This window comes from Panthera pardus, unplaced genomic scaffold (genome assembly GCF_024362965.1).
Source record: "Panthera pardus isolate Hobbes unplaced genomic scaffold, ASM2436296v1 HiC_scaffold_16, whole genome shotgun sequence".
Taxonomy (NCBI): Eukaryota; Metazoa; Chordata; class Mammalia; order Carnivora; family Felidae; genus Panthera; species Panthera pardus.
In genome coordinates this window covers 156,475,445-156,499,283 of record NW_026526721.1, presented here as the reverse complement: position 1 = coordinate 156,499,283, position 23,839 = coordinate 156,475,445, and the positions used below count along the sequence as shown (strand labels likewise).

The 23,839-nt window shown below is 42.8% G+C and overlaps 1 protein-coding gene across 7 annotated transcripts in view; it reads left to right on the top strand.

Moving 5' to 3' along the window:
- The window catches only part of ANO10 (anoctamin 10), a 283,194-nt gene that overhangs the window by 49,254 nt on the left and 210,101 nt on the right, over positions 1-23,839 (top strand). For all 7 annotated transcript variants that reach the window (XR_008422657.1, XM_053904132.1, XM_053904133.1 and 4 more), the window contains exons 2-4: positions 9,120-9,272; positions 12,421-12,618; positions 14,218-14,352. Coding sequence is in view for 6 of the 7 variants with exons in the window: in XM_053904132.1 (XP_053760107.1) it covers positions 9,134-9,272; positions 12,421-12,618; positions 14,218-14,352 (472 nt within the window). In the remaining variant the exon portion in view is untranslated. The remainder of the gene's footprint in view (positions 1-9,119; positions 9,273-12,420; positions 12,619-14,217; positions 14,353-23,839) is intronic.

Here is a 23,839-nt window from a genome sequence, read left to right as displayed (position 1 = left end):
GCAGGTGAGATGCAGTGTTGCTCCAGGGTTTCAGACGTGATTCCAGAGCAGACAGGAAGTGTGAGTGAGAGGCGGTCAGTCCTGGCAAGGCCCAGTTGGGTGCTTCTGTGCAGAGGTGGCCTTCTTGGTGCAGCATCTCTTTAGGCCTAGGCCTGGGCTGCTGTGGCCAGGCTGCCTTCCAGTGTCTGTCCCGCCTCTCCTGCATCTTCCGGTGCGATCCTGATGCCATCAGGTTCCCAGATGTGTTTCTCACATGGGCCTCACCAGCTTCCTTACCTCATCAGTGTCGCCGAGAAACTCTAGTGCGGGTGGGTGTGTACGGTGTGCTGACTTACCACTCCCAGATTTGCACACCTTATGTAACTCGGAGAGGCAGCTGCCCTGGGTCTCGAGGAAGGAGTGTCTCCCAGTTGCCCTCGTCATTAACAGCCTGTTGCAGATTTCAGAAGAAGACTCTGTTTTCTTACCCTCAGGGCCTCCAGAAGGGTCCTGTCCTTCCATCTAGCCCCGGCCATTAAAATTGCAGCTTTTCTCCTCGGGAAATCCCTCTCATTTTCCAGCTCAATCAGTGTGGCCCTTCGTCTTTCTCTCAATGATCTGTTCCTGTGCTGCTTCGTGACTGAGTAATTTTGGTTTGTGTTTCTCCTCGGGTCTGAAATAAGGTGATTTCTGAAGATACCTGTGCATTTCCTTGTAACTAGCCTTTGGATTTATAATTCCATTGGCTCCCCCCACCCCCAAGCTCAGGAAGAGAATACAGAGTCTCCTATTCTTTTCTTGATCCTTGATGAAAGATGCATGTACTCCCGGCCCCATGGCTGAACTCACAGTGTGTTTATCTTCATATGCACATTTCAGCCACTATGGTCAGGATTCACCTCTTCCTGTAGGCAGGTGATTGCAGTAGCTAACGTAACAGCGCCTGAATCCAGTTCGTTTTTAGGCCTCTCTTTGGCGCTGTGTGCAGTACAACACACGGTAAGAACAGAATTTGGGACGGCTGTCCTGTGCCCCAGAGTGTCTCTGGAACCTGTATGCTGTGCCTTTTAGTCATTCCTGGCTGCTGTCCTGGTTGACAGCTTGGGTGAAAGGGGGAAATTGGTTGTGGTTGCAGAAATCGTTGTACCGTCCAGTGCCCAAGAAGACTACATATGTTGGATCGTTGTTTTTTAGATTGGACCCCACTGGGACCACGAGCCTCTTTTCTGTACCCACACTTAACGCCCTCACGTGCCCCCCTCTGGTATTTTGGTCGCGTGTATTTATTAGTCATGTGCATGGTGATGATGGTAGACCAAGCTCCCATGAAGACCCTCTGGTCAAAGCAGGTTGCAGAACTCAGCTTAGGCCAAGGCTGCCCTGAGGCTTCTTGTTTTTACTGCCTTAGACTTGCTCTTCATGCCATTGAGCCCGCGGGTGGGGAGAAGCGGTTTAGCACAGGCCCGGATTCCGCTGGCCAGTGAATTACAACACTGAGTGCTCCATACCTGCACCCTGCTGCGTGCAGAGCACAGGGGCAGGGATCCCCCAAGGAGAGAGCATCCCAGAAGTGTTCCTATATAGAGACAGAAATTCCCTGAGCGATGGGTGCCCCTCGGTGGGTTACAGGGACAGGAAGAAGACCGCACAGAAGGTGTGGCGCGTCGGGAGAGGGGCGTCTTAGGTCACCAGGGTGGTAAGTACGTTGTGGCGCGGTGGCCGGCCCGAGCGCAGAACAGCTGAAAGCGAGCGTGAACAGAGCAGAGTAGTCCTTCGAGGACTGTCGCCAACAGTGTGAAGCCTCGAGGGCATTTTATGTGCTGGAGCCTCAGAGGGATCAAGGCTTCCCGAGCTCCACCAACAAGCCTTCACGGACACTCTTTTCCCACCTGGCATGGTTCAGAGCAGAGTCCAACCAACACGGGCCCTGGACTTAGTCTGTGAGACTTTCAGGGAGCTAGGCTTGCAGCTGCCCAGCGTGGCCGGGCCGGCGTTTCTTCCAATGACAAGACTGTAAAACTGACTTTGTTGACTAAGTTCACAAAAAGGAAAAAAAGAGGAAAAGGTCTTTTTCATACTGCCTGGTTTCATTCAAAGAGCACTGGACTTCAGTCTGTATCTGCCAAGCTGGTTGTGTGATTTCGGACCTTGTGAATATGATACAGTGAGGTCATGGGACTAAGTGACCCCTAAGGCTCCTTCTGCTCTAAAAATTCTATCGTTGCCCAGCTCCACTGGCGCTTTTGGCCGCCTCCTTCTGGATAGGAGGGGATGTGCCTATGTGCGGAGCCGTTTCATTTTATATACTGTTGGACGGAAGGCTTTTCGTTGTTATCGAGCCTTTATTCAAAACAATCTTTACAGTTAGGCAACTTCTTTTTTCCAAAGTTGGTGTGTTTTTAATCTGGGACTAAAGCAAATTATCTTGTATTATACAGTTTTAAAAAGTATCGTTTGGCCTTTCCTAAAGGGTACATTTTACCCTTACTTTTAAAATGTCGGACCTCTATACTGTGTTACAAGTGTAAAAGCCATTTTTTTCTAATTATAAGAAAAAAAACCTTGCCTATTAAAGTTCAAATCAAAAAGAGAAACGTAAAGAAGAAAATAACAATCATCTGAAATCCTACTACCTAGACATGACAGTTGGGAGAGATATATCTGCCTAATCATCGATGGGATATTTATTCAAACGCACACAGTATGGAGTGAATCGTGAGTGTAGCCACACGTGGTTAAGGGTGTGAACTCTGGCCTCAGGGTGCCTGAGGTTAGGCTCTTCTGCTCGCTACCACGTGACATTGGACAAACTCCTTAACCTCTTTGACTTCAGTTTTCTCATCTGCTAAATGAAAGTGTTAAGAGTTTCTTTTTCATGGGGTTGGTGTGAGAATTCAAGGAGTAGCCCATGTAAAGACCCCAAAGTTAGCTAGTGTTGAGATGGCGGCGTAGGAGGGCGCTGGGCTCACCGCGTCCTGCTGATCGCTTAGATTCCACCCACATCTGCCTAAATAACCCAGAAGACCGCCAGAAGACTAGCAGAACGGACTCTCCAAAGCCAAGCGTAGACAAGAGGCCCACGGAAGAGGGTAGGAAGGCCGGAGAGGTGTGCGCACTCCAGGGACTGGCGGGAGGGAGCCGGGTCGGTGGAGGGGCAGCCCGCCTGGCGAGGCGGAGCCCCCGAGTCTGGCTTGCAAAAGCGGAGGGGCCGGACTGCGTGAGTTCTGACAGCCAGTGGGACTTAACATCTGGAATGTTAAAAGTGAACAGCTCTGCTCGGAGAGTGAGAGGGCTAGAGGACAACGGGAGGGAGAGTTGTTGAGCCCCGGAAGACAGAGCTCCGCTCGTGGGGAACAAAGGCTCTGGCCAGCGCCATCTCCCTCTCCCATCCCCCAGCCGAAACCCCAAAGGGAACCAGTTCACCGAACTTGCTTGCACCGTGCAAGCACCCAGCGCTGTGCTTCTGTGGATCCATCCCTCCGACGGGTCTGCCTCCCTCCCGGTCGCTGCAGGGCCCCTCCTGCAGAGGACCACCCACGGCAAAGCGAGCTGAGCCTGCCCCTCCCGCCCCTGTGCACGGATCCACCCTGGCTAATACGCCAGATCCCATCGAAACAGCACCACAAGTCTGGCAGTGTGCAAGTAGCCCAGACAGGGGCACCCCACTCGACAGTGAGTCCTGCCCCTGGGAGAGGAGAAGATAAGGTACACACCAGTCTGACTGTGGCCCCAGCGGTGGGCTGGGGGCAGACAATCGGGTCTGGCTGCGGCCCCTCCACCAAAACAAGTTACTCCAGACAGTACAGGGGAAGAGCCCTGCAGTTCCGCGCCACTCCAGGGACTGTCCAAAATGACAAAACGGAAGAATTCTCCTCAAAAGAAACTCCAGGAAGTAGCGACAGTAACGAATTGATCAAAAACGATTTAAGCAATATAACGGAACAAGAATTTAGAAAAATAGTCATAAAATTGATCGCTGGGCTTGAAAAAAGCATAGAGGACAGCAGAGAATCTATTACTACAGAGATCAAGGGACTAAGAAATAGTCATGAGGAGCTAAATAATGCTATAAATTAGGTGCAAAATAAAATGGAGGCGACCACAGCTCGGATTGCAGAGGCAGAGAATAAGTGAATTAGAAGATAAAATTATGGAAAAAGAGGAAGCTGAGAAAAAGAGAAAAAAATCCAGGAGTATGAGGGGAGAATTAGAGAACTAAGTGATGCAATGAAACGGAACAATATCTGTATAATAGGAATTCCAGAGGAGGAAGAGAGAGAGAGAAAGGGGCTGAAGGTGTACTTGAACAAATCATACCTGAGAACTTCCCTGATCTGGAGAAGGAAAAAGACATTGAAATCCAAGAGGCACAGAGAACTCCCTTCAGACGTAACTTGAAACGATCTTCTGTGTGACATATCATAGTGAAACTGGCAAAATACAAGGATAAAGAGAAAATTTTGAAAGCAGCTAGGGATAAACACACTCTAACATACAAAGGGAGACCAATAAGACTAGTGACGGATCTATCTACTGAAACTTGGCAGGCCAGAAAGGAATGGCAGGAAATCTTCAATGTGACGAACAGAAAAAAATATGCAGCCGAGAATCCTTTATCCAGGAAGTCTGTCATTCAGAATAGAAGGAGAGAGAAAGGTCTTCCCAAACAAACAAAAACTGAAGGAATTCATCACCACTAAACCATCCCTACAAGAGATCCTAAGGGGGATTCTGTGAGTGAAATGTTGCAAGGACCACAAAGTACCAGAGACATCACAATGACTCTAAATCCATATCTTTCAATAATAACAATGAATGTAAATGGACTAAATGCTTCAACCAAAAGACATAGGGTATCAGAATGGATAAAAAAACAAGACCCATCTATTTGCTGTCTACAAGAGACTCTTTTAGACCTGAGGACACCTTCAAATTGAAAGTGAGGGGATGGAGAAGTATCTATCATGCTACTGGAAGTCAAAAGAAAGCTGGAGTAGCCATACTTATATCAGACAAACTAGACTTTAAATTAAAGGCTGTGACAAGACATGAAGAAGGGAATTATATAATAATTACAGGGTCTATCCATCAGGAAGAGCTAACAATTATAAATGTCTATGGGCCGAATATGGGAGCCCCCAAATATATATAAAACAATTCATCACAAACATAAGCAACCTTATTGATAAGAATGTGGTAATTGCAGGGGACTTTAATACTTCACTTACAGCATTGGATAGATCATCTAGACACAGGATCAATAAAGAAACAAGGGCCCTGAATGATACATTGGATCAGATGGACTTGACAGATATTAGAACTCTGCATCCCTAAGCAACAGAATATACTTTCTTCTCGAGTGCACGTGGAACATTCTCCAAGATAGATCACATACTGGGTCACAAAAGAGCCCTTCATGAGTATAAAAGAATTGAGATCGTACCATGCACACTTTCAGACCACAATGCTATGAAGCTTGAAATCAATCACAAGAAAAAGTCTGTAAAGAACACCCTGCTAAAGGATGAATGGGTCAACCAGGCAATTAGAGAAGAAATTAAAAAATATATGGAAACAAATGAAAATCAAAATACAACAATTCAAATGCTTTGGGATGCAGTGAAGGCAGTCCTGAGAGGAAAATACATTGCAATCCAGGCCTATCTCAAGAAACAAGAAAAATCCCAAATACAAAATCTAACAGCACACCTAAACGAAATAGAAGCAGAACAGCAAAGACACCCTAAACCCAGCAGAAGAAGAGAAATAATAAAGATCAGAGCAGAAATAAACAATGTAGAATCTAAAAAAAACAGTAGAGCAGATCAATGAAACCAAGAGTTGGTTTTTTGAAAAAATAAACAAAATTGATAAACCTCTGGCCAGGCTTCTCAAAAAGAAAAGGGAGATGACCCAAATAGATAAAATCATGAATGAAAATGGAATTATTACAACCAGTCCCTCAGAAACACATGCAATTATCAGGGAATACTATGAAAAATCATATGCCAACAAACTGGACAACCTGGAAGAAATGGACAAATTCCTAAGCACCACATACTTCCAAAACCCAAAGTTACCTAGTGTTGTTGTCATTTTGATATTAGGATGGATTGTACATATCCATAAAAGCGGTCTTGTTTTGCGTTTTTTTAAAATCTTACAATGCGTAATGAAATGTTCTCCATGTTAATATAGTTGCATCCGTACCCTAGTGTTGATGGTTCTGTTGTATGGCTGTGACGCGTAAATACTTTATGTGTTTCGCCAGTGTCCTCTTGTTGGACTTTCAGGTTGTATACGTTGTGTCTTTTTTATTTCTTTGCCATAACTAAACCCAAAGTAAATGAGAAAGAGAGAGAGGAAAAAAAGGAAGTTGTAATGACTTCCACTGTATATATATTCTATTTTATTGTCTCCTTGGCATGAATTCCTAGAAATGGCGTTGTTGTGTTGAATGGTAAGCGTATTTCATTATTTTCCATACTGCCACTCTGCTTTCTGGAAAGATGGCATCAAAGTACAACAGCTGTCAGCTGTGTGTGAAAATGCCCGATTTTCTACACCTGTGCCAGAACTAGGTTCCGTCCACCTTTCAGCTTCAGCAAACCTGAAAAGGGAAAGGCATCTTATACTTGCTTTACATTTCTTTTATTGGTATGTTTGAACATCTCCTCAAAGTGTGTGTTGGCTGCTTCTGTTTCTTCTTTTGTGACTTGTGATTTCAGGTTTCGTATTTCTTTGTTGATTTGTAGGAACTCTTTGGATGTCAGAGATGGTGACACTTTTGTCTGTAGGATCTTGGAAATCTTGTGAAGGTTGTGTCGAGTCATGAAGGGCATATAGTAGCTCAAATGAGAATAATCAGTGAGCAAATATTTTTTATGTATTTCTTGCTGGTGCTCATACACGTGTTTAGAACTGAAACCTGCATTTAGTGTCTCAGAAAGAGTGTTGTGTGGTCTGGAAGTTGTGAACACAGTGGGCCTTTTATACCAACGTTAGGCGATGCGCAAATGCCAGGAAACTGACACCTTTGACGTGTGTCCACACACACCCTGCTGAACTGTGGATTGTGCCCTGAGCCTAACCATTCCTTTTCAGCTTGGCTCTTTACTTCCTCTTTCCCATGTTCCAGGTCAGAGACCTCACAGTTATCTGTGGACCTTTTCCGAGTTGAAGGCTACCGGTTCTCAGCCTCCCTTCCCAGAAGGTTAATCCCGCCTCCTCAGGCTGCCCTGCCCCAGACGGTTTCTGCTATTGTTTCAGGCCTCCTGTTGGCATCAGATCTGATGCTTCCGCTGTAAGACTGTGGGCTCCCTAGAAGCAAGATGGGGACCTTACTTACTTTTGTACCTTCAGACTCTTATCACAGCATGACTGAAAATAAGCATGTCATAAATGTTCGTTGTATTTGATCTTTCCGTTTAAAAGGTGACGATGCGTAAGCCTCTGTAGTGTACTGGTACATTAACCATTTTCCTCAACTTTTTGTTCTGAAAAATTCCAGAAGTTCAGGAGAGTTGAAAGAATATTCATATTCTGCCCCCTAAATCTACCTATGGAGATTCATCTCCCTCCGACACGTAGCTGATTCTCTGCTCAGAAACCAACAGTGGCTCCATTCTGGGCATTGGAGCAGATGTGAACTGTAGCATTCCTTATCCTTAAATGGTCACAGCTCACAAAATGTTGCCCTCTCTGCTCTGGTCCTGCTCTGTCTGCTCTGTCTATTCTTAATGTCATTGATTTTACACATTATTTCCCTCTGTAGAACATGCCTCTTTTTCTTGATGGAAACTTTGGCACATTAAGTGTTCTGAGTTCCTATAGCTCTAATGGCTAATTTTTATCATTCTTTCATTCTGTAGACTTCCCGACCACATTACTAGCTGTTAGGAGGTGAGTGCTGAGGCCCGTTTTGATCTTGTTACCTTCATAGAGCCTGGCATGCCCGCTTTGGATTTGGCTGTTATTTTATAATAGCATTCCTGAAGCATTTGTGCCATGATGTGAATCCAGCATTGATTTATAATACCTATGTTGCCCCAAAACTTACGCTGTGTTGGAGTAAGAGAAAAACTTATCAGTCTAAGCCAGGTAACCTCGGTCTGTTTGATCTGCTTGTTGCAAGATCATAATTCACCCTAAAGAACGGAAGGCTGTTCTGTGGTGTTGGTCATTCCTTTTGTGATTATTCCCAAGAGCTGATTTGCACTTGTACTTTGGAGTCATTAAAACCCACGTCAAGTACAAAGTTAGAATAAGTAAGTCTAAAGTCTGGAAATTGTCTCTGCTGTGAATCACTGGGTTAGAGAGATTCACACGAGAAACATTTTAGAGGGAGGCCATTAGGTCTTAGTGACTGATGCCATTTGTGGACATCCAAGTTGACCAGGGTACTTTTCAAGCGTGGAAATGGAGATAAAGATGATATTCCTGAGAAAGAGAAACTAGGAAGGGAAGCTGATACCGGGGACTTCAACTCCATACCTAAGCATGAACTCGGACCAGGTCAATTCCCTGCTCTTACTGAACTGATCACTCCCATCGCTTATTTGACAAAGCCCCGTTCCTTTGTAGTCACGGTCCCTGGTTAGATACCTGCTCATTCCCATCCTGCACCCCCCACCCCTACACACACAAGTGGTGCTGTAGCCACACCTCATCACTTGTGTGTCTCTGATTCTGTTGGCTATTTTTCCTCTCTATTTTGTACAGGAATACTGTTTCTTCTACGTAGAATGCCATCCAAGTCTCGCCAGCAAATTCCTGTTCATTCCTCTAAACCCTGTTCGGGTGTCAGATCTTTTGTAAATACTTTCTACCTCTTCCTGTGTGACAGTGTATTTCACACGTTTTGTCCTTCCCTTATCTGATGTCCTCCCTGCCGTGTTCTGAGCTGCTTACGGGAAAGGATGATGTTCCCCCTGACTTTGTATGGGCCTGGCTCGCACTTGTGCTTTGAGCCATTGGTTGAGCCTGTCTCATGTCCATCTGGATCATGAGAAATTTTCCTTTGTCCTGGGACCCAGAATTAGGTGTAATTAAGAGAAAATACAAATACGTTTTTTATATGTTTCCATATATTTCACTTTTCCATTATAACCCATGTGCTTTTTATTTTATTTTAATTTCAGCACATTTGTAAAAGATGAAAGTGACCTTATCAGCTTTGGATACTTGTGAGAGTTCCTTCACACCTTTGGTGGTCCTAGAACTTGCGCAGGATGTCAAAGAAGAAACCAAAGAATGGCTGAAAAACAGAATTATCTCTAAAAAGGAAGATGGAGGCAAGTAAAACAAATATTACTCAGACTTAGTCATGATCAGTGACTAAAAATGTATTTTCAAATGTTTTACAGTTTTTTCCTTGATATATTTCTAAAATTAATATCCACTTCTTTGCTCTTTATGATTTATCTGGACTTGAAAGGGAATCTAAGTCAGCATTAGACTGTAAGCAGCACGAGTGTGATTTTGTTCACAGCTATAAATGCTGTGCCTAGTACACTGCCTGGTGCACAGTAGGTCAATATTTATCAGATGAGTGGACAAGTATCTATCTGTGTGTCAGGTATGGTGCTAAGAGAGAGATTAACACGGTCCCTGCCTGAAAGAACGTTACTGTTACTGTCACTGTCGGTGTAAGGAGACTGAACGTGGCTTTCTGGAAACTGAAGTAATGGAACAACAACAACAACAACAAAACGAGCTGTTACAAAGCAGTGCACGATAGTTCGGAGTGAATTGTTTGTAAACTAGCTGGAAGAGGAAAGGGAAGAAACAGGAGACCCTTGGTGATGCTTTTCAGGACGGAAAGGGATGACTTTATAGGAGAAGCCAAAGTTTAGCCCTCTCCCAAAGGGCAAAAGGGGGTCTACATCTGGGGGAAAGAGTGGAGGACATTTTACATGAGGAAACGCTTCATAAAACTGTACAGAACAATACCTAAAACTTCACCAAGTCTCCAAACACTGAATACAACTTAGACTTTTTTTTTTTTAAGATTTTGACTGTAAACTGAAGTGCTTTCTTAAAAATAAAACCTTGAATCAAAGTGGGATTTTTGATTTTTTGGAAACAACCAAGCCAAAAGAAAACTTGAAAACGAGAGTACCTGCTTACTAAAATCAGAGGTGTTTCACTGGATTGGAGTTTGTTCGTTCATTCGTTCTTTCTTTAAATGTTTATTTATTTTTTTAATTTTTTTTTTTAAACGTTTATTTATTTTTGAGACAGAGAGAGACAGAGCATGAACAGGGGAGGAGCAGAGAGAGAGGGAGACACAGAATCTGAAACAGGTTCCAGGCTCTGAGCGGTCAGCACAGAGCCCGACGCGGGGCTCGAACCCACGGACTGTGAGATCATGACCTGAGCCGAAGTCGGACGCTTAACCGACCGAGCCACCCAGGTGCCCCTAAATGTTTATTTATTTTTGAGAGAGAGAGAGAGACAGAGTGTGAGAGGGGAAGGGGTAGATAGAGAGGGAGACAAATCTGAAGTGGGTCCAGGCTTTGAGCTGTCAGCACAGAGCCTGAAGTGGACTCGAACCCATGAACCGTGAGATCATGACCTGAGCGGAAGTTGGACGCTTAACTGACTGAGCCCCCCAGGCGCCCCTGGGTCCCTTCTTTAAAATTCCTGTGATGGAAGAGCTTTTGTTGTGCCTAAGAGTGAGGACTTTTGTGTATTCCCAGTCTTCTCTGTTCCTTGTGTGGAACAGACACACAAAGACACACAAGAATGGGGAAGCAGCGGGCATCTTTCTACTGTTGGGAAAGCAAAAAAGAACATTCCAAAAAAGCATCCTCATCTTTCAGGTAAGGGTAGTAGGTTTAACACTCATGTTTACTTTTACTCTCTTCTAAACTCCTATTGAAATGACAATAAAAGGATCTTTTAAAAAAGATAATAAGTCCAGGTTGACAAAGAAGAAAGGAAAGAATATAACAGCAGCACCATTTTGGAAGCTTGAAAACAGGTGGATGAGTGGTGAATAACTTCTCAGATTTGAAAAAGCCAAAGCTGAAGCTGGCAGGGGTACAAGTTGAGGTACAGTTTGGTTTATACTGCAGACTGAAGACTTCTAAAGACTTAGGTATTAGTGACTGTAGAGACCTGTGGAGGCAGAAATAAGTGCTACCAAGAAAAAGGAAAAAGAATCGACCAAGATCCATTTAAGAAATAGTTAGCTCCCCTGATCCCTTCTGTATTCTACCATCGGAGCAGAAGAGTGTGAATTATTCTCTGCAGAGGGTCAGATGCTTGGATTTTGTAATGGGGGATTTATGCACAGTTGAAAACAGAGATTCTGTACTGAAAATAGGATAATAACTGAGTATTATTACCCCTGTCCTCCACCCCACGAATCTCATACCTAATTTAGTATCCAAAATATTAGCTAGAATCAATCATCTAGGAAGCAGATTGAATACTCTTTCCTGGGGACTCTGACCAGAGTCAGAGTCAAAGACAAAACAACCAAAGGCAAAATAACCCAAGGTGCAGAAATCAGAGAGTTGCCCATGGAAAATGACCTGGCCAGATGACTGTGCATGGAAGGCCATCTTTAATGAACTCCATCTAAACCTTCAGAGGTTCACTGTACCCTGTCGGGACACCTTTCTTAAACATGTGCATACAATAAAAGATCACCAAACATCCGAGGAAAATCCCTAACATGAAAGAGAAAGCTAAGCTAAAACAAGCAGACAAAAACAGCAAACTCTGCAGAAGAAGAAAACCAAGAGGAAATTAAAAACTCAACTCTCAGTTATGAGAAGGTAGAACATTCTATAAATCAAGAGTTGGATGCTGTAAAATATTCATTTAGGAAAAAAGCTCTTAGAGAGTGGAAATATGAAAGCAAAGTTTAAAAACTCAAAGGGTTAGAAAGTAATTTTGATAAAGCCTACCAGAAGGTAGAGCAAAAAGTTACAGAATTGGAAAATTTGACAGAGAAAAAATAAGGAAGTTAGAGGACTCGTCCAAGAGGTACACATCTGAATAAAAGGAGTTCTAGAAAGGGAATGGAAGAAAAGGAGAAGAAATCATCTGAGGAAAACTCAAGGTGGATGCCATGCTTTTTCAGCTGGAAAGGGCCCACCTCGTGCCCAGCACTGGAAATGAAGAGGCCTGTCATTGGGAAGTTCTGGAACCCTGGGAATGGAGAAGATACTACAGACTTCAGGAGAAAAAGAGAAAAGGTCGCGTACATAATAATACCACGTATATAAGGATCACACTTCGTAGCAGAAACATGGGAAGCTAGAAGGCATTTTCTGGAGGAACTTGACTTATGTGTAGTTCTTATCTATTTGGGAGATGTATTTGAATTGTTAATACATTTTGCTTATATCAAACTAGAGACAATACTTACCTAGAATGTTTTCGTCCTTGAAACTTTCCTGAGATTGTGCTTATCTTTTGTTTTTGAAGGTGCCCAGCTGCTGTTTAGACCATTGTTAAATAAATATGAGAAAGAAACACTAGAAAATCAGAACTTATATCTTGTCGGTGCCTCCAAGATTACATTGTTACTGGGTGCGGAAGCAATGGGTCTGGTAAAAGAGTGTAATGATAACACTATGAGAGCCTTCACGTATGGAACCCGATATAACTTCAAAGATTTCGATGGTGAGTCCCAAGATTGTTTCTGTCAGAATCATTTTATCTCACAAATAAGGTTTTGATCAGTAGAGCAGGCGTCAACACACATTTTCAGTAAAAGGCCAAATAGTAAATATTTTAGGCCGTGTGGGCCATACGTCCTCTCGCAGTTACTCAACACTATCCTTGTAAAGCAAAAGCAGCCCTAGACTGTAAGAAATGAATGGGTGCAGCTGTGTTCCACTAAAATTTGCTTATAAAATATGGCCCATGGACCTTACTTTGTGATCCCTGGAATAGATGAACATAAATTAGGGTGACAAATGTAACTTATTACTGTTATTCTGTTCTAATTCTTAGAATGGTGTATGTTCACTAGCTTGATACAGAAAAATGTTGTAATGAGAAATGCAGTAGTTCAGTATTCTAGAATTGCCATTTCCTGGTAGAGTACCTGGTTCTGTTCCGGCCTCATAGCCCGTTCCAGAAGAGAGTGGTTTCTGGAAAGCACTGAGAAAGCCAAGGTGGCTATGAGGTCAGAGTGGGAGTTTGGCTTCAGAATAAACTGGTCCCTTCCAGGGCTTTGGAGTTAGAAGATGTGATTAGGCTTCTTCAAAGTCACTCTGGATTTTTATATCTTTATGCTTTATTAGCATAAATGATAATGGTAAAAAAATCACCTCATTTAAGAGGTTTTGTCAAAAAACAGCACTGTTTTCTTATCAGACTGTCTTCCCCCAATTTTATGGGAGGAATATTCAACTCCAGAAGGGAACAACCTGGGCTGAAGAGTTTGAAGGAGGAGAATTTGTCATGTAGGCAAACTTCAGTTCCATCCCTAGTTAGGATAGTGTTAGAATTCTGCTCATTGGCCTTAAATGAGATCAAGCAGGTGTCTGCCATTTGGATATTTGTACCCTGTTATATAAGAACCAGGACCGTAGTCCCTCGCTCCCCTTAGCTGTGGGCGATACATTCCGAGACTCCCAGTGGATACCTGAGATAGCAGACAGTACTGGGCCCTGTATGGGCTGTGTTTTTTCCTATATGTGCATACCTATGGTAAAGCTTAATTTATGAACCAGATACAGTAAGAGATCAACAACAACAATACTAAAATAGAACAATGGTAATAATCTGCTGTAAGAAAAATGGCGCAAATGTGGTCTCTCTCGAAGTATCTTACATTACTGTGTGCACTGGTCTTGTGATGATGTGAGATGATTCAGCTCCTGCCTGCTGAGACGACGTGAGGTGAATGAACTAGGCATTGCTACGTGGTATCAGGCTACCACTGACCTTCTGACAATAGGGCAGAAGGCGGGTCATCACCTCTGGACCATGACTGATGCAGGTAACGAACTGCAAAAAGCAAAACCCTGGATAAGGGGGAGCCATCGTACAGTGATCGAAGGATTGTATTATGTGAAGGCAAACGGTAATTTACTCTTATAAAAAGGCGCTTTATGTTCTATTTAATTTAGGAGTTTTATACTTTGCTTATTCCTTGTTGTTATTTATTTATTGTTTATGTCCTCATTTCTATAACCCCAGGTTATTTGAATCTTACTAATTTTATTTTGGCCGTCATGAGAAAATAACTGGAAATTTTTTGTCCTCATTTAGATGACAATGATGACTTCCTCACAATGGCAGAATGTCAATTCATTATCAAACATGAACTCGAAAATCTTAGAGCCAGAGATGAAAAGATGATCCCTGGTTACCCCCAGGCAAAGCTGTATCCAGGAAAGTCGCTATGTAAGTCATGCTGTCAGCCACTTCACGGACACGTGTTCTGATGCACTTGTTTTTGCTTAGCGGATGAATAACAAGTTAAAGAAGCTTTGTGTCTTTCTCTTACTGACAAACATACAGAGCTGTGTAATAACATATGCTCATGAACATGCCTTTTGCCATTAGAGCTTCGTCATATTGCACCTTTAGATCAATACGTTTGTTCCGGGTGGTTCCCTGCGTCTGATTTACCAAGACCTCACAGCATTTGGTTTGCTTAAAACTGGGTGTGAACACATATGCGTATTACGCAACACGGATTAGCAAAGTTTACATTATGCCCAGATGAGGAGTGAAAATGGGAGCCATTGTCTTTTCCTGGAGCCCTCTTTCCATCTCCTCCCCTTTCAGTGGGTGAGCACATGGGAACAAGGCTTAGGAAGAGTCACAGAGTGACATGATACCTGAATGCACATCAGCAGCTTGCAGTTTTGTGATTTTCTGTCATCCCGTCTGAAAGAGAATACTAGTTTGCAGATAAAGTGCTCATTACAGTGTGTAATTCCAAGTCTGCCTCCTCCTCCCACCCCCCAGGGTGGCAAGGCCTCAGAGCATTTTTGCTGCCCAAATATACTTTAAACATATAAGCTACTGTGTTGTGTAGTCGGTTTAATACTACCTTCCAGGCTTCACCCAGCAGGACAGATGCCTGGGAAGCAGTCCACGTTCAAATTTTCCCTGTTGTCATCAAATATATATTAGAGTTGGTTTGTTCAAACCAAGGTCCAGTCATAGATCACCCATTTTGTATGGTGGTTGTGTCTCTTAACTCTCTTTCTCTTATTGTGGTAAAGTGCACATAACATAAAATTTAAAGATCGAAGATAAAAAATCTAAAGATTTTCACTGGTATTAACTATATTTAGAATATTGTACATTGTCCTCACCATGCGTCTCCATAGCTCCTTCCATCTTGTAAAACTGAAACTCTGTATCCATTACACAATCACTCTGCCTTCTCCCCTGGCCCCCTGCCCAAGCAACCACCATTCTTTCTGTCTTTATGGTTGTGACTACTCAAATAAGTGGAATCATACAGTATTTCTCTCTCTGTGACTGGTTTGTTTCACTTAGCATTGTCTGCTAGGTTCGTCTATGTTGTAGCATATGTTGGAATTTCCTTCTTTTTAAAGACTGAATAGTATTCCTGTGTGTGTGTGTGCGTGTGTGTGTGTGTGTGTGTGTGTGTACACGTGTATGCCACGTTTTGCTTGTTTACTCATCCGTCAGTGGACCCTTGGGTTGTCTCCACCTTTTTTCTATTTAGAATAGTCCTTTTATGAACATGGGTGTGCAAATATCCCTTCAGGGTCCTGCTTTCAATTATTTTGGGTATATACCCAGAAGTGGAATTTCTGGGTCACATGGTATTGCTATTTTTAATTTTTTGAAGTACCTCTATACTGTTTTCTATAGCAGTTGTGCCATTTTACATTCCCATCAACAGTACCTAAGGGTTCCAGTCTCTCCACATCCTTCCTCTCCAGCATCTATAGTCTCCTGATTTGTTCATTTTAGCCGCTCCGACCGGCGTGAGGTGGTATCTCAGTGTAGTTTTCATTTGTATTTCCCTGATGAGGAGTGACATTGAGCATCTTTTCATGTGCCTGTTGGCCATCTGGGTGTCTTCTTTAGAGAAGTGTCTATTCATGGCTTCTGCCCATTTCTTCACTGGATTATATGTTTTTTGGGTGTCGAGTTTGATAAATTCTGTATAGATTTTGGATACTAAGCCTTTCTCCGATATGCCATTTGCAAATATCTTCTCCCATTCCATCTGTTGCCTTTTGGTTTTGTTGAATGTTTCCTTCGCTGTACAGAAGCTTTTTATCTTGAGGAGGTCCCAATAGTTCATTTTTGCTTTTTGCTTCCCTTGCCTCTGTAGACACGTCAAGTAAGAAATTGCTGTGGCCGAGGTCAGAGAGGTTTTTTCCTGCTTTCTCCTCTAGGGTTTTGATGGTTTCCTGTCTCACATTCAGGTCCTTCATCCATTTTGAGTTTATTTTTGTGAATAGGGTAAGAAAGTGGTCTAGTTTCAACCTTCTGCATGTTGCTGTCCAGTTCTCCCAGCACCATTTGTTAAAGAGACTGTCTTTTTTCCATTGGATGTTCTTTCCTGCTTTGTCAAAGATGAGTTGGCCATACGTTTGTGGGTCTAGTTCTGGGGTTTCTATTCTATTCCATTGGTCCATGTGTCTGTTTTTGTGCCAATACCATGCTGTCTTGCTGATTACAGCTTTGTAGTAGAGGCTAAAGTCTGGGATTGTGATGCCTCCCACTTTGGTTTTCTAACATTACTTTGGCTATTTGGGGTCTTTTGTGGTTCCATACAAATTTTAGGATTGCTTGTTCTAGCTTCGAGAAGAATGCTGGTGCAATTTTGATTGGGATTGCATTGAATGTGTAGATAGCTTTGGGTAGTATTGACATTTTAACCATATTTATTCTTCCAATCCATGAGCACGGAATGTTTTTCCTTTTCTTTGTATCTTCTTCAATTTCCTTCACAAGCTTTCTATAGTTTTCAGCATACAGATCTTTTACATCTTTGGTTAGGTTTATTCCTAGGTATTTTATGGTTCTTGGTGCAATTGTGAATGGGATCAGTTTCTTTGTCTTTCTGTTGCTTCATTATTAGTGTGTAAGAATGCAGCTGATTTCTGTACATTGATTTCGTATCCTGCAACTTTGCTGAGTTCATGTATGAGTTCTAGCAGACTTTTCGTGGAGTCTATCGGGTTTTCCATGTGTAATATCATGTCATCTGCAAAAAGTGAAAGCCTGACTTCATCTTTGCTAATTTTGATGCCTTTGATTTCCTTTTGTTGTCTGATTGCTGATGCTAGAACTTCCAATGCTATGTTAAACAACAGCGGTGAGAGTGGACATCCCTGTTGTGTTCCTGATCTCAGGGGGAAAGCTCTCAGTTTTTCCCCATTGAGAATGATATTAGCTGTGGGCTTTTCAAAATGGCTTTTATGATGTTTAAGTATGTTCCTTCTATCCCAACTTTCTCAAGGGTTTTTTATTAAGAAAGGATGCTGAATTTTGTCAAATGTTTTTTCTGCATCGATTAACAGGATCATATGGTTATCTTTTCTTTTATTAATGTGATGTATCACGTTGATTGATTTGCAAATACTGAACCAGCCCTGCTGCCCAGGAATGAATCCCACTTGATCGTGGTAAATAATTCTTTTTATATGCTGTTGAATTCGATTTGCTAGTATCTTGTTGAGAATTTTTGCATCCATATTCATCAGGGATATTGGCCTGTAGTTCTCTCTCTTTTTTTTTTTTTTTTTTTGCTGGGTCTCTGTCTGGTTTCGGAATCAAAGTAATGCTGGTTTCATAGAATGAGTCTGGAAGTTTTCCTTCTCTTTCTATTTTTCGGAACAGCTTGAGAAACATAGGTATTATCTCTGCTTTAAATGTCTGGTAGAATTCCCCAGGGAAGCCATCTGGTCCTGGTCTCTTATTTGTTGGGAGATTTTTGGTAACTGATTCAATTTCTTCACTGGTTATGGGTCTATTCAAGTTTTCTATTTCTTCTGTTTGAGTTTTGGAAGTGTGTGGGTGCTTAGGAATTTGTCCATTTCTTCCAGGTTGTCCAGTTTGTTGGCATATAATTTTTCTTAGTATTCTCTGATAACTGCTTGTATTTCTGAGGGACTGGTTGTAATAATTCCATTTTCATTCATGATTTTATCTATTTGGGTCATCTCCCTTTTGCTTTTGAGAAGCCTGGCTAGAGGTTTATCAATTTTGTTTATTTTTTCAAAAAACCAACTCTTGGTTTCATTGGTCTGCTCTACTGTTTTTTTAGATTCTATATTGTTTGTTTCTGCTCTGATCTTTATTATTTCTCTTCTTCTGCTGGGTTTAGGGTGTCTTTGCTGTTCTGCTTCTATTTCGTTTAGGTGTGCTGTTAGATTTTGTATTTGGGATTTTTCTTGTTTCTTGAGATAGGCCTGGATTGCAATGTATTTTCCTCTCAGGACTGCCTTTGTTGCATCCCAAAGCATTTGGATTGTTGTATTTTGATTTTCATTTGTTTCCATATATTTTTTAATTTCTTCTCTAATTGTCTGGTTGATCCATTCATTCTTTAGTAGGGTGTTCTTTAACCTCCATGCTTTTGGAGGTTTTCCAGACTTTTTCCTGTGGTTGATTTCAAGCTTCATAGCATTGTGGTCTGAAAGTGTGCATGGTACGATCTCAATTCTTTTACACTCTTGAAGGACTGTTTTGTGACCCAGTATGTGATCTATCTTGGAGAATGTTCCATGTGCACTCGAGAAGAAAGTATATTCTGTTGCTTAGGGATGCAGAGTTCTAAATATATCTGTCAAGTCTGCCTGATCCAATATATCATTCAGGGCCCTTGTTTCACTTCTGTTACCTTGTTAGCTCTTCCTGATGGATAGGCCCTGTAATTACTATATAATGCCCTTCTTCCTCTCTTGTTACAGCCTTTAATTTAAAGTCTAGTTTGTCTGATATAAGTATGGCTACTCCAGCTTTCTTTTGACTTCCGGTAGTATGATAGATAGTTCTCCATCCCCTCACTTTCAATCTGAAGGTGTCCTCAGGTTTAAAGGAGTCTCTTGTAGACAGCAAATAGATGGGTCTTGTTTTTTTTTTTTTATCCATTCTGATACCCTGTGTCTTTTGGTTGGAGCATTTAGTCCATTTACATTCAGTGTTATTATGGAAAGATACGAGTTTAGAGTCATTGTGGTATCTGTAGGTTTCATGCTGGTAGTGATGTCTCTGGTACTTTGTGGTCCTTGCAGCATTTCACTTGCAGAATCCCCCTTAGGATCTCTTGTAGGGCTGGTTTAGTGGTGATGAATTCCTTCAGTTTTTGTTTGGGAAAACCTTTATCTCTCTTTTTCTATACTGAATGACAGACTTGCTGGGTAAAAGATTCTTGGCTGCATATTTTTTCTGTTCATCACATTGAAGATTTCCTGTCATTCCTTTCTGGCCAAGTTTCAGTAGATGGGTTTGCTACTACCCTTATGTATCTACCTTTGAATGATAAGGCCTGTTTATCCCTAGCTGCTTTCATAATTCTCTCTTTATCCTTGTATGTTGCCTATTTCACTATATGTTGTGCAGAAGATTGATTCAAGTTACGTCTGAAGGGAGTTCTCTGTGCCTCTTGGATTTCAGTGCCTGTTTCCTTCCCCAGATCAGGGAAGTTCTTAACTATGAGTTGTTCAAGTACACCTTCAGCCCCTTTCTCTGTCGTTGTCTTCTTCTTCTTCCTCCTCCTCCTCCTCCTCCTCCTCCTCTTCTTCTTCTTCTTCTTCTTCTTCTTCTTCTTCTTCTTCTTCTTCTTCTCTCCTTCTTCTCCTCCTCCTCTTCCTCTTCTTTTTCTCCTTCTCCTCCTTTTCCTCCTCCTCCTCCTTCTCCTCCTCCTCCTCCTCCTCCTCCTCCTCCTCCTCCTTCTTCTTCTGGAATTCCTATGATGTGGATATTGCTCTGTTTGATTGTGTCACTTAGTTCTCTAATTCTCCCCTCGTACTCCTGGATTTTTCTATCCTTTTTTTCAGCTTCCTCTTTTTCCATAATTTTATCTTTTAACTCACCTATTCTCTCCTCTGCCTCTTCAATCTGCACTGTGGCCGCCTCCTTTTTATTTTGCACCTCATTTATAGCATTTTTAAATTCATCCTATTTTTTTAGACCCATGATCTCTGTAGCAACAGATTCTCTGCTGTCCTCTATGCCTTTTTCAAGCCCAGCAATTAATTTTATCATTATTATTCTAAATTCTTGTTCCGTTACATTGCTTGAATCGGTTTTGATCAATTCGCTAGCTGTCGCTAATTCCTGGAATTTCTTTTGAGGAGAATTCTTCCGTTTCGTCATTTCGGCTGATTTTCTGTCCCTTGTGCATTTTAAAAGCTTGTTGTGTGCTTTGCATTGGCGAGCACTGCTATATTAAAGGAGGGTCATACCGTGTCCAGGGCCTGGCCCTTCTGGAGGTGTTTTTCCGGAGATTGTTACTTGCTCTCTGTTGTTGTGACTTTGGTTATTTTATTACCCTATTTGTAGTGATATTTTGGACCGTCCAGCAGGTGTGCTTTGATTTGTTCCGTGGAGTAGCCCTGGAAAGGAAAACAGACAAACAGGAGAGAGAAACACGCAAACAAACAAATAACACAAATAAACAAAAACAAAAAAGTAAAGACTAAAGAAGAGGGGGGAGACGGTCCTGATGGAAGAGCACACACAAAGAGAGAAAAAACACACCTTGATTATGCAGAGAGACTAAAAGGCTTAATCCAGAGAGAGAGAAAGGAAAATACAGAAGGGGGCAGGGAAAACCTAACGAAGATTAAGTTACCCAGACAGAGAAACTATGTGGCTTAATTATTCCAAGAGAGAGAAAGGAGCATAAAGAAGGAGGTGGAGAACGTGTATCGAGACAATGGATTAAACATGCCTGTTCAGAGAGACCAATGAGCAGAGTAGCCAGCCTAAGGGACGGAAGAGATAAGGAGGAGAAAGGGGGGGAGGGGGAGGATATGTCTCTACATGCAGAATTGACCTAGAGTTAATCCAGGCAATGCTGCAGACCTTGTCGGGAATAGCTGTCTGCAGGGTCTAGGGCCCCTCCGGTGGATACGCAGGTACGCGGTGCAAAGGGGCGTGGTTTGGCGTAATCTGGAACCACCCCCACTACTGCGTGAGGGCGGGGGGGGGGGGGGGCCCTGAGGCCCCGCCTTGGTGGGGTTGAGGGGCGAATGGTGATCCCCCAGTCTCTTCTCCACCCAGCGGACCGGAGGACTCCGTTTGAGTCGTCCTCACTGTGCCCCGAGCGCAGACGGGGCGGTCCTTCTCTGTCCGCCGGCTCCCCTGACCCTGCGCTTGGCTAGGATTCAGATCCTGCTCCCTGCGCTCTGGCGCTGGGGAAGCGCCGCTCAGGGTGGCGACGTGTGCTGCCGGTGGCTTTGTCTGTGCCGCTGCACTTCGGGGAGGACGGCCTTCTCCTACTGCAGACCCAGCCACGGCCCTTGCCTCGAGCCCCGGGGTGGTGGTTGCAGGCAGGTTCCGCACTGCCACGCAGCCCTCCAGGGAGGGAACCACCTCCTCCAAGTGCGGACCGAGCCCTTAACCTGCCACCGCACCCAGGCCTGGCTCCCCTCTTCCCTAGGTGCGCGGGGGAGCTGGCCCCAGGCTGGAGATAGCCCCGCAGTTAGGGTTCGATCCCTCTCAGTCTCAGCTGCAGGGTCCGGGGTCTTTCTCCTGTCCAGATCCGGTTCGACACTTCCCCAGCCGCCCTTTCTCTTCTCTTTGTCTCTCTGCAGAAGGGGTCCCTCCCCTCCGTGCCCAAAGGCCTTTTTTTAAATCTCCCCCAGTTGGCAGTCGCCCACCTATCTTTTTTCCGGCTTTCCCATTTTCTTCCCAGTAGATTCAGTCTTTTCCGTCCGGGCTCTGGTGTTCAGTCCTTTGGCTTCTACACTTCTTTGTTTGAGAGACACGGGAAGTATGGATTCCCCCTACTTCTCCGCCATGTTGGCTCCTGAGCATCATTTTTTAAAATATTTATTTTATTTTGAGAGAGAGAGAGAGGGAGAGAGAGAATTCCAAGCAGGCCTTGTCCGTGAGCAGGGCATGATCTCACTAACTTTGAGATCATGATCTGAGCTGAAATCAAGAGTTGGATGCTTAACCGACTAAGCCACCCAAGCACTCTGAGCATCTTTTCGTGTTCCTGTTGGCCATCTGGATGTCTTCTTTGGAAAAATGTGTATTCATGTCTTCTGCCCACTTCTTAACTGAATTTTTTGGTTTTTTTTTTTGGGGGGGGGGTTGAGTTTGATAAGTTCTTATAGATTTTGGATACTAACCCTTTATCCAGTATGTTATTTGGAAATATTCTCTCCCATTCCATAGGTTGTCTTTTAGTTTTGTTAATTGTTTCCTTTGCTGTACAGAAGCTTTTATTTTGATGAGGTCCCAGTAGTTCATTTTTGCTTTTGTTTCCCTTGCCTCCAGTGACGTGTCTAGTAAGAAGTTGCTACAGCCAGTGTCCAAGAAGTTGTTGCCTGCTTTCTCCTCGAGGATTTTGATGGCTTCCTGTCTCACATTTAGGGCTTTCATCCATTTTGAGTTTATTTTTGTGTATGGTCCAGGTTCATTCTTCTGCATGTCGCTGTCCAGTTTTCCCAGCACCACTTGCTGAAGAGACAGTCTTTTTTCCATCTGATATTCTTTCCTGCTTTGTCGAAGGTTAGTTGGCCCTATGTTTGTGGACCCATTTCTAGGTTCTCCATTCTGTTCCACTGATCTGAGTGTCTGTTTTTGTGCCAGTACCATACTGTGTTGATGATTACAGCTTTGTAATATATAATACAGCTTGAAGTCTGGAATTGTGATACCTCCCATTTTCCTTTTATTTTTCAGGATTTCTTTGTTAGAGATATTTTGTGGTTCCATACAAATTTTAGGATTGTTTGTTCTAGTTCTGTAAAAAATGCTGGTGTTATTTTTATAGGGATTGTAGATTGAGTGTGTAGATTGCTCTCAGTAGTAAAGACATTTTAACGATGTTTGTTCTTCCAACCCATGAGCATGTGATTTTTTTTATTTCTTTGTGTCCTGTTCAGTTTCTTTCATATGTGTTTTATAGTTTTCAGAGTACAGATCTTTTACCTCTTTGGTTAGGTTTATTCCTAGGCATCTTATGGTTTTGGTACAGATGTAAATTGGATCGAATCTTTGATTTCTCTTTCTGCCGCTTCATGGTTGATGTATAGAAATGCAACAAATTTCTGTACATTGATTTTGTATCCTGCAACTTTGCTGAATTCATGTATCAGTTCTAGCAATTTTTTGGTGGTGGAGTCTTTCAGGGTTTCTTTTTTTTTAATGTTTATTTATTCATTTAAAGAGAGAAAATGTATGAAAGTGGGGTGAGGGGCAGAGAGAGAATCCCAAATAGGCTCCATGCTGTTTTCACAGAGCCCAGTGTGGGGCTCAAACTCATGAACCGTGCGATCATGACCTGAGCCCACAGCAAGAGTTAGCTCGTTAACCGGGTAAGCCACCCAGGTGTCCCTTTCAGGTTTTCTACGTAGAGTATCATGGCATCTGTGAATGGTGGATGTCTGACTTCTTCCTTGCCTGTTTTGATGCTTTTTATTTCTTTTTATCATCCGATTGCCGAGGCTAGGGCCTCTAGTGCTAATAACAGTGGTGAGAGTGTACATCCCTGTCTGTTCCTGACCTCAGAGGAAAAGCTCTCAATTTTTCCCCATTGAGGATATTAGCTGTGGGTCTTTCTTATATGGCTATTATAATTTTGAGGTATATTCATTCTATCCCTAGTTTGTTGAGGGTTTTTACCAAGAATGGATGCTCTACTTTGTCAAATGCTTTTTCTGCATCTATTGAGAGGATCATATGGTCCTTATCCTTTCTTTTATAAACGTGG